A 16,043-nucleotide genomic window follows, 5' to 3' on the forward strand; every position below is an offset into this window, starting at 1 on the left:
GGGAATAACGAACGAAGTAATCGGGCACTGAGACTCGTCGTCGGGTTTATGACAATTCTAGAACTCCGTTGTGGCTGAAGCAGGTGGCATGCCCCCACGGGAAATGGAGGGCCAGCACGCCAGTGCGTTTCGACCCGTTAATGCACTGGGCGGGGACAGTGAGTGCTGGGCTGACGTGGGCAGTCCGGGTCAAGAGAAGGGCGTGGTGTTTTTTTCTTTCTTGCCCGATCAATGAACACCGAGCGAACAACATCCTCGTTGACCACGCGCTCTTTAGTTAAAACCGTCAAGGGGCCCGCCCGGTCAAGGGGTGTATCTGTGTTCTGTGAGGCCGGGCTGGTAAGTGCGACGCTCGCTTCTAAGTGTATGGCTGTGAACTGGTGCACAGTCTTCTCGTCGTGCATAGGGCACATATAAAACTTGAGCGGTGACCGTAACATTATATGGCCGAAAAATTAAGATTAAGGTGTAATGCAAGTCTTAAGTGCTTTCAAGAATCTCTACCGGTTGTTTTATGCCTAAAAATTACTTTGAAAACATGCCTTTTAGCTATTATCACTCTTCTAAAAACACAGTTTAAAAACTTAATCCGGAAACAAAACTACTTATCCGCCCCCAGTGAACTCTTCAATGCTTTTCGTAAACAGACCTCATTCGGATATCTTGTAGTTTTCAAATCACGTTTTTCCTGAAGCTCTGCACACCGTATGTATGTACAGGTAGGCGGGGCCCTTAATATTGTTGTAAATATTGTAAATTTGGCTATAAATATTGTGCGTAGACGTTTCCCCTAATTTACACCAGTAGTTAAGAGGCATTCAGTCAACGGATACTTCACTACATTAGTAATTTTTCTGCCAAAAATAAATATACTTATGGTGACTAAATTGCCGGAGAATTCGTAGATTGACTGACTTTTCTTTCAATTTACGTGCAGCTATTTTCCTCAGGGATAACTTCAGTAGTGGGGAAAAGGTTAATTTCAGATTTTGATCTGCATTCACTTGAAAGAATTTACGTAGTATTACGATTATTATGTGTAAACAAATGCACACTAAAGTAAACTTCTGATAATCCGGCACGTTCTGGAATTTGCTGGTGCAGGATTACTAAAAATGCCGGATCAGTGGACGGTATATCCCGTTATCGATAAACATTAAGTTTTAGAGCAAATACGTCTGCAAGTTGGTGTTAAAAATATACCATACCTTCATAAACACAACCGGATCTGAAGGCGAGGACATCCAGATGGGCCATGCCCACCAGACACGGGTACAAAGCCTTACTTTACTGCAGAATTCTTTCGGAGGAACTATAATTTCTTTTTTTTAACCTATCTCATGCCGAAGCCTATACGCCTAGTCATGCTATGGATTAGCCTTGCTTGTATTTTCGTTTAGTATTCGATCAATGAACATGATGCGGTCACAGTGTGACCAATTACAGTACTGATAAGTATTGCAAATGCTATTTGGGTAGGTAACTGATGACTGTGGATATTTATGTTCAAAATGTATTGTTATAATGCACAGTTGAGTGATGGGAGTAATTAACTTTCTGTTTGTGACACTCTCAACTGTCGAAAAAAAAATTTTTTTTTCCTTTATAGTTGACTTTGTAGAAGCTATGACTTCTGAACGGGGGGTTTGAGTTCAAATCCCAGGTAGGTCATGGGGGTGTGCAGAGTTTTAAATTTTTTTTTATAATAAGCATAAAATTGGGGCATGATTGAACACAATATAGATAAACTATTTTTTCTTCTTAATGTAGCGACAGTTTGTCGATAGCGTGACCATGGGAGATGGAGATAAAAAAACTACGCCAAATAAAGAAAAAAAAATGGGTAGGAGGCCATCTCGAAATTTGGGTGGTGGTTTGGAAAACTTAAGTATGGCTAGAGCAGAACACAAACCCACGACCACTGGAAGGAATTATTTCATTTTAATATAAATATTTGAAGGCAACTAGAAACCTGGCCGTATCCCTAGTCTGTTTCAACACCACATACACTTTAAACTAACACTTTCTTACTAAGATTTTTATATTATTAAAATTCGCCAAGCCAACAGGCAAATTACTCCACGGGTATCCACTTAAATGACTAGACCTCGCACAAGTTACTGCCCAGTTTTCTTTTAGCAAATACAGCACAACAGTGGTGTTGGATTGTTCTCGTGCCGTGACACATGTTTCAGACACTGATACGAGGGAAACATGATCCTTCCTGCTTGAGTCTCGGCACCGAAAGTCGATTACTCTTGAGCATTTTATCGATAGTTGTCAACGGAATGTAAATAATTTTGTCATTTTCTTTTATAGCTTCATAAATAAAGTACGTGTTAGGAAGATTAATGAAAAAATTTAAGATTTGTGCCGTATTCCTTGAATTTTCATTACGTCAAACCAATATTACATTTATGGTAGAACTGTATCGTATTTTCTGTTTTTTTTTTCTTTCGATTTTTCGTCATAGCTATTAATAAAAAGATTTTTATAAAAATGTTACACTAAACCTCTCTTGCATTTGATGTTCCATCACAAATATTTTGAAGAGACCTTTACTAAGTGTGGTCAAATTTCTAAAAAGTCACTAAAATGGAAACAATTACAAACCCTTTTACGCGACGTTTTACACTCATTTATAACATTTAGTAAATATCTGTTAAAGTATTTGTGACTGAACAACAAATGTAAAAGTTAGTGTTAAATTGACAGATTTAGCCCTTAACTAATAGTAACGACTGGAATATGAAAAAAAAAAAAAATCAACATGGCGTGTGATACCCCACCTTAAGCCATTCTGGTTTCGTTTTTACAGGATACTGTTCAGGAAATAGAATAAATAGGCACATAAAAATAGTAGCATACTGTTACGATCGCGCTTGGCTGCAGTGCTTGGCATCGCCGCGCTCGTTCGGCCTGTCTGCGCCCCCTTCCACCTGCATCCTCTCCCTGGTATCTCGTGTCATATTATCGCACGACATCCTAACCGTCGCAGCGCGCACCTGCGTCAGATCGAGTTACTTAAAAGAGGCCGCACTGCGGAATAAAAGGACTCAGACATGTTTATCGGCGCGTTTTGTGGGAACCCGATGCTTGTTGCGTTTATCGGCGTTCTTTGAGCAGCCGCCGCGTCCTTCGACAGGACTTACGACGCGTTTCTGGACATTTCGACGGCGAAGGTCGCGCGATATCTCGGAGACATGCCCGATTGTTCTGGACGGGAACCCAAGGGCTATATAAGGAGGTTGGGCCGACCCTCGAGTCAGTCAGGAGTTCAGTGGGGAGTTCTCCCGCGGCGGAGTTTCCGGGCGATAGTGCCGCGGGTGCGGCAGAGTGGCGAAGTCCTTGGACGAAGGTTCCAGGGCAGGAAGTGAGTGAGTTCAGTGGAGTCGGGAGTTTCCGGGCGATAGAGTCGTGGGCGCGGCGGAGTCCCGAGTGAAGTGGCGAGCGAGTCGTCGTGTGGGATCTCGGCGAAGGGTGTGACGGCGGCGACGGAGTCCCGCGGCGGTGGAGACCCACGAGGGGTGCTGCTGTGAGAGTTGCGCAGGAAGTGCGGCCCAGCGAGGTGTGTGAAACGAGTGACTGGGGAATTGACATTTCTTTACGTGTAATTAATTATCTGCCAATTTAGAAGATTATTTGTAAGTGACAAGTAGTGGTAATAAATAAAACTGTGTGTGATAAAAATCTTTAATTGGGCTATCCTTTACGAACCCGCGGAAAATCGTAACAATACCATTGCGAACGCTAGCTTAATGCACTTAGATAAGTACCTTTAAAAGCGATGATGCAAACTGATAGAATTGACAATAGCTTAGAATTCGTTAGGGAAGGGAGGAGAGCATTAGCCATATACACTGTACCTAATTATTAGTGTAATTTCTGCCGTTGGGTATCAATTCGTTCAAAGTGCCTACACCCTGACCAACCAAAAATAAATTTGCAACAAAGTATTATGTAACTGCCGAATCATGACTCGATAAATGTTTTTAAAATTATTTCAGGAATGTAGGGTACTACAGAAAATATTGGAAAAACTTGTTACCTACGGGCGTGAAAACGCCCAACTTCTGTAGTTTTTTTTTTTTTCGAACTGATGGAGTAAGTGCCTTACATTAAGGTTTTTTTCGGAACTTGTTTTATTTAAGATCATTGCGTGAATAAATGACGTGTATTAATATACTTCAGATAAATGACTCCGTGGCTATTCAAGCCTACAAATTTGACCAGTAGCTACCCCAGAAATTGCTAGGCCTTTGGGCCTTACCATAAACACCACCACCATCACCCCCCACCCCCCTTTTCTTTTTTTCCTTACCCCGAGAAAAGGCGGAAAATTTGGAAAAAAATACTTTATAAAGTACTTAAAGAGTACTTAAGTCAACCAGGATCGCAATTTCAACAATGGTTATTCTAAATTATTTGTATGCTTAGAATATAAAAATAAATAAACAGCAATTAGTTTAGCGTTACTAAATTCTAATAATTACGTTTGCGTTATGTAACAAATAGTATTCTACAGTTTGATGACAAACCATATTATATTACCAGAGCGTTAGTAATATAAGGGCTGATGGCCGGCCCTCGAGCCGCCCCTGCCTTTGTCGGAGTGTCTGAAAACTGCTCTTGTACTTCGCGCTTCGGCCGTTCCCGACCACCTCTCCTCTCGTTTTGTTTCTATTGCCTACCGTCGGCTGACCTTGTGCAGAGCTGTCCGTGGCGCCTCCCAGTCGTGACCTTTGGCAAAAAGCCAACGCCTGGCTCTTCACTGCATCGCACGTCATGTTTCCACATAGAGCGAATGTGTTCGCCTGGTTGCAGTTGGCATGCCTATATAGCTTTGAATCAAGAGGCTTTAAGGCTACCTTTCATAAAGGACGCAACAGCGCAACAAAGCAAGAAAATTAGTCGTATTTAAAAATCGAAAGTCGCAAGATGTCACCAACCCTATAACTTAAAACTGTAAAACGGTAGAAAACAAATTTTTACCCCAGGCTTCATTTGATAGTTGAAAGAACCTGTCAATAATCTTAAGTATTATTTCTTTCACTGTGTTAAAGTTAAACAAGTGTAAATAAAAAGATGTATAAATAATTAGAACATTGTGGGTTTCTATGCACTTATGAAGTCATTCAAAGTTTTCGGGCAAACTTATCTTAAAATATGGCCGTCGAAAATTCAATCCAAAACACAAGAAAGTTGGACGTTAGACAATACTTTTGAGTTATTGCTCCTTGCGTAGTTTGTTCATAAACAGGCTCTCTTGAAATGGACCTTGTAACTTGTGAAATGGGGTGCATGGCCGCCGCGTGCGTCAGAAGTGAAACTTTAGGTACAACTTCATAAATTCACTGGAAACAATAAAACAAAATATTCAATTGCTCACACAGACTACAACTGAAATAATAAAGAACACAATGAAGGTTCACAATTGGTTTACAAATGTAACAAACATGGTGGTGAAAAAAAAAAAAACCCTGCAAAGAGTCTTACAGTAGACTTTCTACTCTATTTATCACCCTATTACCTGCCATCGTGCACCCCACTCTTGAGCATTGCTTTGAGTCATCGCCTAAACTTAACCCTACCGGCTGTAAAGAAGTAAATTTCCAAATTTCAAAGAATAATTATGTAGTATTTATGCTACACAGAAATTTGCAGATAGGTACTTTACTTTTCCCAAAAATGAGTCATGACTAATTTCTTGGTTAGATAAATTGTAGGCACCTCCCAGTCTTATGTCAGAACACATTGGAATAACTACGTATTTATGATTGGCTTTCCAGTTGAGTTAATTTTTAATTTTAGGGGAAAAGCACATGGATTTATCAAGTGTTTTAATTATGCATGTGCATAGTTTGTCTGAAATTAGCAAATTGGGTACAATTTGTGAGCAAAACATGTGTATGTATTCATCTGTTTGTACATTATCACATATTATCAGTAAGGGATCAATTTAAAAGCTTGTGGGGGGAACAGGCAGCACTGGTTCAGGAACAGAGTTTTTTCGGCTGTCCTCAAAAAATGCCATTTAATCCCATGTAAGTTTGATTTGGAAAGGGGGGAAGGAGCTGTGCCCCCTGGATCTGCCACTGCCACTACTTAGTTTTGAAATAGTAAAATGTTCACTGTAAGGCTGGTGTCAGTCACACTATGCCTTTCTGCTGCTGCGGTCAGTGGCGTAGCCAGGATTTGTGTATGGGGGGTGTTAATAAGCATGGGCCCCCCCCCCCCATATTAAAGTAGGGGGTCCGGGGTCCCCCCCCCCCCCCCCCGGGAAAATTTGTATTTTAAGGTGTAAAATAGTGCTATTTTAGCAGTTTTCGGTACTTAAATTTAAATATTGTAATGGTACAAATTTTATTAATTTTAATATGAAATTTGTTTGAGTGATTAATAAGAAATTAGATTTGGTACTAAGGGGGGGAGGGGGTTTGAACCCCTAAAACACCCCCCTGGCTATGCCCCTGGCTGCGGTGATAACTTGAGTATTTTTTAGCTGAATATTCTTTGAACCATTTTTCTTAAGAGTAAACTATGCAAGTCTCTTAATAAAGCACTAAGTAAATAGATAAAAATCAAACATGTAATCAACTGACCTAGAAGAAACCACACTGTAGAAACCAGGGGCGCAACAACAGGGGGGGGAAGGGTATTTTGCCCCCCCCCCCCCTTCTGAAACCCTGAAGTGGGGGCAAACGGGGGCAAAGAAAGTGCTGTGTAATCAATTTTTAGATAATAAAACTGCTTAAATAGCACCATTTTCCACCTTGAAATACAAATTTTCCCGGGGGAGGACCCCTGGACCCCCCACTTCAATAGGGGGGATCGATGATTCTTTATAAAAAGGTATATTGCCCCCCCCTGGAAATTTAGTTGTTGCGCTCCTGGTAGAAACTGGCAACTGCACAGTGTGACATCGGCCTAGTGAGCATTGTGCCGGTTACACGGTCATGGTGATGTTGGCAGTCCTGAAGAACCTGAGTTCGGGTGCGGAGGACACGGCGGAGGAGGCCAAGCACGGGGCAGAGGACCTCCTGGAGAGGAAGAAGCAAGAGCTTGCGGAGCTGGCGGAGAAGAAGAAGCAGGTGGCAGCTGAGCTGCTGGAGGAGCAGGCACGCAAGACCGGAGACCTGGTGTGGTCCACAAAGGCCGACCTGGAGAAGCTGGCGGTGGACGAGGTGCAGAAGATGGTGACCAACGCTGCTGCTGGCAAGGACAGTGTCAAGCACAAGGCCATTGATGCGCTCGACGAGCTAGTCAAGGTCGGTACCCTATTGACAATGCACATTACGTACGTTCACCTTCACAATCATAGTAGAAACATTTTGAGTCAATCTCTGAATTGGGGAAGGGGAAGATGGATATTTTCAAAAAACTTAGTTTGGGTATAAAATATTCCTGGTACAGATAATTAAAAACACCATTTGTATGTCCCATTACAACTTTTTCATTTCTAAGTCATACAATGTTATGATCACTACTTGCATCACATAGTTGCCCTATGGACGATGAGAATACTGCGTGTCATTTCAGAACCTTGCGCTTGGAGGAAACTCTGCACTAAAAGCACCAGCAGGCATCACATCTATCATTACACCTCCCTAACACATGCACCCCTAATTAGGTGGGCCCCTTCACCATTGCCTGTTGAGCTGGAGCATAACTAGGTTTCATTTAAGAAACTATCAAATGACTTGGAACCCAAAAACAGATTAATCTCCACATGAATTTATATCGATGACCAAGTCATTATGAAGTTAGTGAAATGGAAGTGAAAACTACTACCATTCACAACTTTCCCAGCTAACAATGGCTTTGCTTCTGGTATGTACATATTGCTAGAGAATTTACTGATGAACAATGACTAAAGGTGTTTTTCATGTTGATTAAAAAGCAGAAAATTATTTAAGTACGTGTCTAAATAACTTTTCCTGCAATGACAAACCGTTATTTGACTTCATGAAGAAAATCTGGACATTGTAGAGCTGTGTTGATGTCCTGTGAAGTATTAACTCAGTGAAAGAATCTTTCCTAAACAAAAATTAATTTTACTTTGAGCTTGTTCTAAAGCAAATATTAGTTGGGAATTTTTGATCTAAAGAGTAACCAGCCTCTATAATCATATTATTTTAGAATTATGAAACATATTTTATTGGCTACTGTCCATTTTAATTGTTAATGTATCAATTCATTGTAATAAAAAAAATTTGATTGTGTTCAATTATTATTTTAATATGTATGCAAAACTAATTTTTGAATCTTGATGTGAATTTTTTTAGCATCGAGGTTATCCAGTTTGATTTTCACCCGTGACAAACCTGTATTTTTCACAAAGGTAAACACAGTGGAGGTTGCCTTGAACCTGTAGGTCTTTCGAGGAACTCCCATTTTTATAAAATCTCATTACTTTGTATGTCTTGAGTTTCAACACAGTTTTAAGTTTATTTTATTAGGGTACAAGCAGATTTTATCATTTTATGCCAAATTACATTAAAAGTTGTTTAATCTGGTAGCCTACGGTTAGAAACATTCTGTGATCCGGCACAAATTTTTGAACCGCTTGCATTAAAAAATTTTTCGGGTGGATTCCTTGATCAGGTGGCATTACTGCACTGCTGGTGTTTTTAGTTCGCTGAAGTTTATAGTTCCAGTGTGTTTTCATTTCAGTGCAGCGTTTCCTGTTTGCTAGCAGGTTACATTTCACGTTTCATACTTTCACATTTGCTACTCCTGTTAAAACTATATTGACGTTCAATAAACCGGCAAAAATTCTAACTGGACATGGCAATCGTCCCAAACATATCAGATTAACAATACATCATTATGATTTAATAAATAAAAACCCACTTTGTTGTTGGAAGTCAGATGATTTGTCAGTCCTGTTAGCGAATCATAAGCCAACAATGGTCTCATGCACATAAAACTGTGTACATTATTTAGTCCATGGTTTTAAACATAGTGTTTGGCTGCCGGCAGGCGGAGAAAGCAACAGACAATGCGATCAACGCGGCCGGCTCCACCGTGGAAAACAAGCTGAAGGAGGCGGACAAAATCCTGGATGAGAAGCGAGACAACCTGGCCAAGGGTGTGGCCGACACCACCGAGAATGTGAAGGAGTCAAAGGACGATGCTGTATCTGACCTGCTGGACAAAGCCAAGGGCTTGTTCAATTGTAAGTACCTACAGTAGTACGTTTTGTCAGGTGAAGAGTGAATATATGCTGCTCTAACCAAGCTACACATAATGTGGAACAAAAATCTCCTCATTCAGTATCACTACACATCTAATTTAAAACAGTAACTAGACTGTGAAATTAAATTTACTTTTTTTTTAGTTAAAATATTTAATTTTCAAATATATATTTTATGAAAAATACTTTTTTGCATTTATACCTAATAGTAAGCACACCTATATGAGATTGACATTCATAGGCCTATAAGTGTATATTGAGCCCATACACACATCTAAAAATCACTAATTCTGATGTAACTATATACTAATTTTTAAAAGCTCTAATACATTCAAGGATATAAAACGCGTGTTTTTTAAGTAAGTAGTGTTTTGAAATTAGGCCGCTGCAGTCGGGATTCTGCGCATGCGGGCTGTGTAACTACATTTGTTGAAAAGCCACAGATGCCATTACAGAAACAATCAACAGTGTTTACGTTTGTTTGAGAGTATTTAAAATGCCTCTGCCAATTATTGAGAATCCCGCCGACTGTGAAATATGCGCTGTGATTCGTTTTATAGAGATAGACAGCGGCTGAAATTGATCTACAGATCAGTGAAGTGTATGGAGAAAATATTATGACCAATGGGATGGTACGGACACGGGTTAGAATTTTTAAAGATGGCCGCACGTATGTTCAAGATGAACGAAATGGGCAACCTGTCATTTATGAAGATTTGGTGCAGAAAGTTGACAAAGTGAAAAACGCACACGTTTTATGGTTTCATCAGTATCTGAATGTTTTCTGCATACACTTAACTGACATTATGATGAATTTTGGCCCCTGTCACGTCTTTAGCACTAATAAAATTAATCACTGTGCATATTCGTGGGAATTCTCAACCGGCGGAGGCATTTTAAATACTCAAGAAAGTTAACATGGTTGAATGTTTCTGTAATGGCATCTGTAACAGATGTAGGTACACAGCCTGCATGTGCGGAATGCCAACCACAGCGCTGTTGCGGCCTAATTTAAAAAATGGTACTTAAAAAACATGCCTCGTATGTGAAAAGTCAAAATTGTACCTGGCTGAGACGACTATCGTTCCTTGCACATAGAAAAAACACTTGAAAAATATTTCTTGAAGATTTTCTTGGGACTTCTCGCCATTTCTTTTATACACCATAATTTAAAAAAAAAAAAATTGAAGACTGTAATGTTGCCATAACTGAAAACATGATATGCATATATTGAATAACTAGGGATAAGATTATATGGTGAATTGTGATAAAACCAAAATAACACTGAAAAGCAATTAAAATAATGAATCTAATGCATTTTCAATCTAAATTTAACTCTAATGACATGTAATCTTTTAAATATTAAATTCAATTCAAGTAATTTATTTAGCACAAAGATAGTACCACATTATATGCAAAAATTGAAGAAAAAAATTTACTCTTTTTTACATTACGACAATACACTTTTCAAACACGAAAATACTTGACAGATTCATATAATTTGTTCTGAATAGTTAGACATGCTTATTAGTTATTACAAATCATTATGTTGTTAAAGTGCACCATATATCAATCAAAATTGACTATTAGTTAAACTGTCATATTTGAAGAGTAATATCATTTTTAATAAACATATTCAGGGTGTCTACCAGATCTAGTAAATTAAATTCCCTGATTTTCCAGGTTTTCCAGGTATAAAACTGAATTTTTCCAGGTTTTCTTTAACACAATTACGACATTCCAAGAAACTGAAAAAAATTGCATAATATTACATTGACGGGTTTCAAAGTATTTCAACTTACTTAAATTAGTAAAAAAATTACCTTCTTCCAAACGTGGCCAAAGTGACTCAACTGATGGCAAATAAATCATGCTGCTACAAATATTTCACACACTTCCTTTTGCAAAAAAAAAAATTAGTAAAAGGAAGCTCCCATCAATTTCGCAGTGACTCAACTTTTGCGTCTATTGCACTTACTTCAGAACGAGCCAAATCCAACATTCGAGCCTTCTTCAACTGCAATGCCTTGATCTCCTCTTCAACGCTTCTTTTTTCTGCCTTCTTCTTGTCTGTAGCTTCCTTTTCTTTTTGTTTTGTTTGCAGGGCTTCCTTACGCCTACTACTAGCATTTCTTACATACTGCTCTACACCTCCAGAATGTTGAACAAAGTCATACATCTGTCTTTGTGCGATCAGTATTTCTTCCTGCAAGTTTTCAGTCAGCTGATTAGAATTCACTGAAAATCATCTTTCCAATGATGCATTTCCATGGGAAAGTACAAACACCATCCTCACAAACTTTAGAAGGCCTGTTTTGGAAGCTACTGTATATGCCTTAAGAATGAGCATCCACAAGTGATCAAGGCGCCCGTCTTCTCGAGAAAAAGACGAGAACAGTGCTGCAGAATCTTGCAAGGAACATACCAACTGATATGATCACTCAATGTTATCAGCTTCTTGTCCTCATAGCCACCTGTTTTGAAGACAACATTCTAAACTGTACTTCACACGCTGTTTCCTCACACCCGAATTTAAAGCCACAGACGGACATAAGCAGGAAATTCCCTTGGTAAGATTGTACTTCAGGGGACTTTTGTCTTGAAGTTTTTTTACCATAACCTTTAGACAAGTCCTATCATTTTTCTGTAACAGGACAGACTTTTCTGGTACTTTCTCTTTCTTGATGGCATGGCGTACTGCATAACCCAACTTCATATTGTTTGCAGTCAATAGATTTTCCTGGTTATCTACATCCAATCGAGATACATTGCGTTTCTCCCTAAAGCTCTTCAGTACTTCTGGTTTCAAAATTTTCCTGCCAAAGCTAATAAAACCAGTGAATCATAGAGAAAAGGTGCCACGGGTGCTTCACTTTGGAACATTGTGAGAAACAATTCCAGCTCTCATGCCAAAAAATGGAAGAATGTCAATTTTACTTTTAGAAGATTATCTTCAAGAGCACATTTCACTACACGGAAAGAGAGAGATGAAATAGAAACTTCACTAACAAATTTCTTTAGGTGGGGTAACGTTTTCATGGCACGCTTAGCAACTGCAGTATTCCATCTGATTGCACAAAATTTCTTGGGAAAAAGCTCTGATCCAGTTATTCTAATGTAATCTGCCCTCCTTGCAGATATGTGCTTAAACAAATAGTAACTGTGCCTCAAAAAACTAAAAACGTCCCATTGTGTAACAGAAATTCCAGTTTTGAAAGCACCATGGACCGTATGAAGCCCACAGCTACCAATTTCTAGCAACGATGTTGAATCTTCACCAAAAGTGTCTGTGATATGTATTTTCAACGCTAACAAAAATGTCCAGTTTACGTCGAGGGCATCCATAAATTCTTAAAATTAAATGCACCTATCGGTATAATCTGAACGTGGGAAGCACATGCTGCAGCACGTCATGTCAGCAGGATAACAGACCATCTTGAACCAGTTTGTATCACGTGATTTGATGCCACTTCCGAATCCGATGGTAAATAAAAGAATTTTGACGTGGAAACTGTTTGTTATTTGCCATTCAAAAATAAAAATGGGAGGGGATTCACATGATGCCACGTCAATGCAAGCTGATCAATAAACAAAAAACGTTATGCCAACTACAACCTACCAAACAAAAATTCCCTGATTTTTTAAAAAATTCCCTGATTTTTCCCTGATTATTCCCTGATTACAAAATTCCCTGATATTTCCAGGTTTTCCAGGTTTTCCAGGGTCAGTAGACACCCTGCATATTTCATAATTGGCCTGAAAATAAAACCATAAAATCTTGTTTATTTATGAATAACTCAAATATTTCCTTTGAATTCTTGCAGCAATAGACTTGTAATTTGTATCAAACTGTCAAGGTAAACTTGAGCATTAAAAAATTGCCAAACTTAATTGGGCCTTCCTGGTGCCAGAGCCTCCGGTTCTGCTCCCCCCCCCCCCCCCCCCCAATCTATAGACAGCCCTAGATGTAAGTACTAAGTGCTTAATGGCATTAGAATCGGATGACGACACGTCTACTAAACATTTAAGCTAATCTGAGCACATTTTCATTCTTCAGTGTTTTTGTTCAGTCAAGAAGTTAAACTTTGTCTACTTGACAGGAATTACTGTCAGAATCAATTTTGAATTTTGAAGATAGAATACACCATATATACATATTACTACAAACAATTTATCTTCTGTTAATCTTAACCAGCCTGGTTTATTTTAATGCTGAGGTCTGTTCTTGGTAGAGGATTGCAACAGCATGGAGCCGAATGCCATATAGTCTTAGAAAAATAATTGGAGCTAAGACTTACGTACTATCTGGGTGAGACATGTTCAAGATACTTTGTACCGGAAGCAAAAATCAGAAGAAAATTATTTGTTAAGTCTCGCCACATTTAGTTACTTATTTAATCAAATCATTATTCAGTCATGTATTTAGGGATAAACTGCATTAATTTCTCAACCAAGTACTATTTTTGTGAAGTAAAAATTATGCAAGGAAACAAAAGGTAAAAATTCTATATTTGTATTACAGTGTTTTCTCGCACAATCGTCGCACATTTTATTCTAAAATCAAGTTTTAAAAGTAGGGGTGCGAAAATTATGTGGGAAAATTTTTTTTTGTTAGTTAAATCATAAAAACAAAACCTGTTCATGGAAAGTATGTTTATTTAAAAAAAAAAGTGAAGTAATCAAGAGCACGCCAAACAATTTATATTAATAATTCATTAAACAAAAACCTTTCTTGCAACTTTAAATAGAAAAACCAAAACTAAAGCGAACGCAAGCCACTTGAATCTGACGTGAACTAACGTGTACGAGTACACACTTGCCACAAAAGAATGCGGGCTATCAAATGTAGTTAACTCGGCACTCAACAGAGAGCGTGCGTTGCATCCAATCGACGAGATATCAATATTTGACTACGTGCACGCGCTCTATACGGGAAGCAACATAACCAAACATTAATGATGCGCTGGCTACATTTGTATAAGCAGTACACCGCGGCAAAGCAGACAATCAGATAAAGGAAATAACTTTTAAAAAGTATTTAAAAGAAAATTTACATTTCAGACAACTTCGTATTTCCGTTAATTAAATAAGTGGTAATGACCGAATAAATATTAGATTTATACTTTAAAATACATTGTTTTATATGTAAAAGATACCTACACAAAGCGCTCTGCATCTACTAGCGGGACCAAAAAACATGATGCGAGTTTACGCGAGAATTTTTTTTATCCCAATTTTGACGGCCTAAAATATAGGTGCGACGATTATGCGATAAGAGGGTACATGTAGTTAAATATAAATTTGTTTTCCATGTGCGTGGTGTGTGTGGCAACTTTCTGATTCAAGAGATAACTGCTTGTTTCAAATAGCATTTTGCTCAACAATTTTTTTTTATGTTTCAGTTTAAAAGGAAGACGAGAAGCTCGCCGCAACACACAATGCACCTTCAGTCCTAGCTTGTGGTTGCTTCCCAGCTACTCTACCATGCCATAGCAGCTATGAATCCCTCACTTCCTACTCTACCATGCCATAGCAGCTATGAATCTGTCACTTCTGAAGATTTACTTGTAATACTCAGTTTGAAGAAAAGTATTATTATTGCACTTTTTGATTAGTTTCTTTTTTTTTTAAAGACTAGTTAATTAGGTTTAAGTATATTTAGAATAGAACTAGTGCTTTATGAAAATTCTTTCACTAAATTTTTATTTCTTAAAGTATATTTTTGTAATTATATATTTACTGAATACTTGTGCCTACATTGCTGAACACATTTTGATGACAATAGTCTTGTATATTTTGTAGTTTTCCCTATAAGAGGTAAGTAGGATTCTAAAACAGATGCTAAATTGTTCAACTTAGCAAAATAAGTTATTGACTGTTCCCAGAAAAGTTAAAAAATTTGTCCTTAAATCAGATTTTAAAATATGTAATTTTTCCTGATTGTTATCTAGTAAGTAAAATGTAACTCCAATAATGTCACTTTGAAAATATATAGAGGCCTATTTTATGTAAATATTTGAGAATTAACACCAAATGTTACTTTGGGCATTAAAATTGTCACACTACATTAATTTTAGCTTTACTAGTTGTATTTCTATGTAGCCTATTATATATTTTGATACACTTTATGTAAATTTGAGATGATAGCTTCTTAAATATTTCTCATTTACCAAAAATTATATGCATACTAAGTTCTAGATAAATTTACGAAAGATATAAATGTAATTACAATATGTTTAAAAGCAACGGACTGTCATTTAAAGTATTTTATTTAAGAGTTATTAAAAATATGGCAGCAAATGTAGGGTAATTTTTTTAGAAATAAAACTGTTAAAATATTGTTTGATTTTTATTGTGACAACCTTTTGTTCCACAACTGCATTCAACAGGAAATTAATTGATCTGCTGAAGATGTTAATTTTAAAGGTTAAAATTTGTGATTGTACATCATGTCATAATATTTATTATATTACTTCAGTAATTTAAAAAAAAAATTAAATATTAAGACATCTGGCATGGATGGGCTTTCAGTGAAGATATGAAATAGCCATGCCACATATATGGCAATGCAGACTTGTATGGCATGCTGCAAAGCTATTTTTTTATAAGAACTTGGCCTGATGTGGTCTTGAATTATCCATATTACATTAAAAGTTTTTTTTAAAGAACATTAAGTCGGCTAGGTATGAAAGTACGTGCAACTAGTAATTAAATTGCATAGCTTCTAAATGCAAAAATATGTAACCTGTAAATCTTCATGATTTCAGTAAATGAATAGTTTTAATCATGAATACATTTATAAAAAAAATTTATTTCAACACACAATTACAAAATTTATAAATATTTA

The 16,043-nt window shown here is 37.6% G+C and overlaps 1 protein-coding gene across 1 annotated transcript in view; it reads left to right on the forward strand.

Moving 5' to 3' along the window:
- LOC134532949 (uncharacterized) overlaps window positions 1-15,535 on the forward strand; it is a 54,989-nt gene extending 39,454 nt beyond the window's left edge. Inside the window, exons 2-4 of the mRNA XM_063370024.1 lie at window positions 6,973-7,268; window positions 8,983-9,178; window positions 14,599-15,535. Coding sequence (XP_063226094.1) covers window positions 6,973-7,268; window positions 8,983-9,178; window positions 14,599-14,603 — 497 coding nt within the window. The 3' untranslated portion in view covers window positions 14,604-15,535. The remainder of the gene's footprint in view (window positions 1-6,972; window positions 7,269-8,982; window positions 9,179-14,598) is intronic.
- Window positions 15,536-16,043: the final 508 nt, after the last annotated feature.

Source organism: Bacillus rossius, chromosome 6 (assembly GCF_032445375.1).
Source record: "Bacillus rossius redtenbacheri isolate Brsri chromosome 6, Brsri_v3, whole genome shotgun sequence".
NCBI lineage: Eukaryota > Metazoa > Arthropoda > Insecta > Phasmatodea > Bacillidae > Bacillus > Bacillus rossius.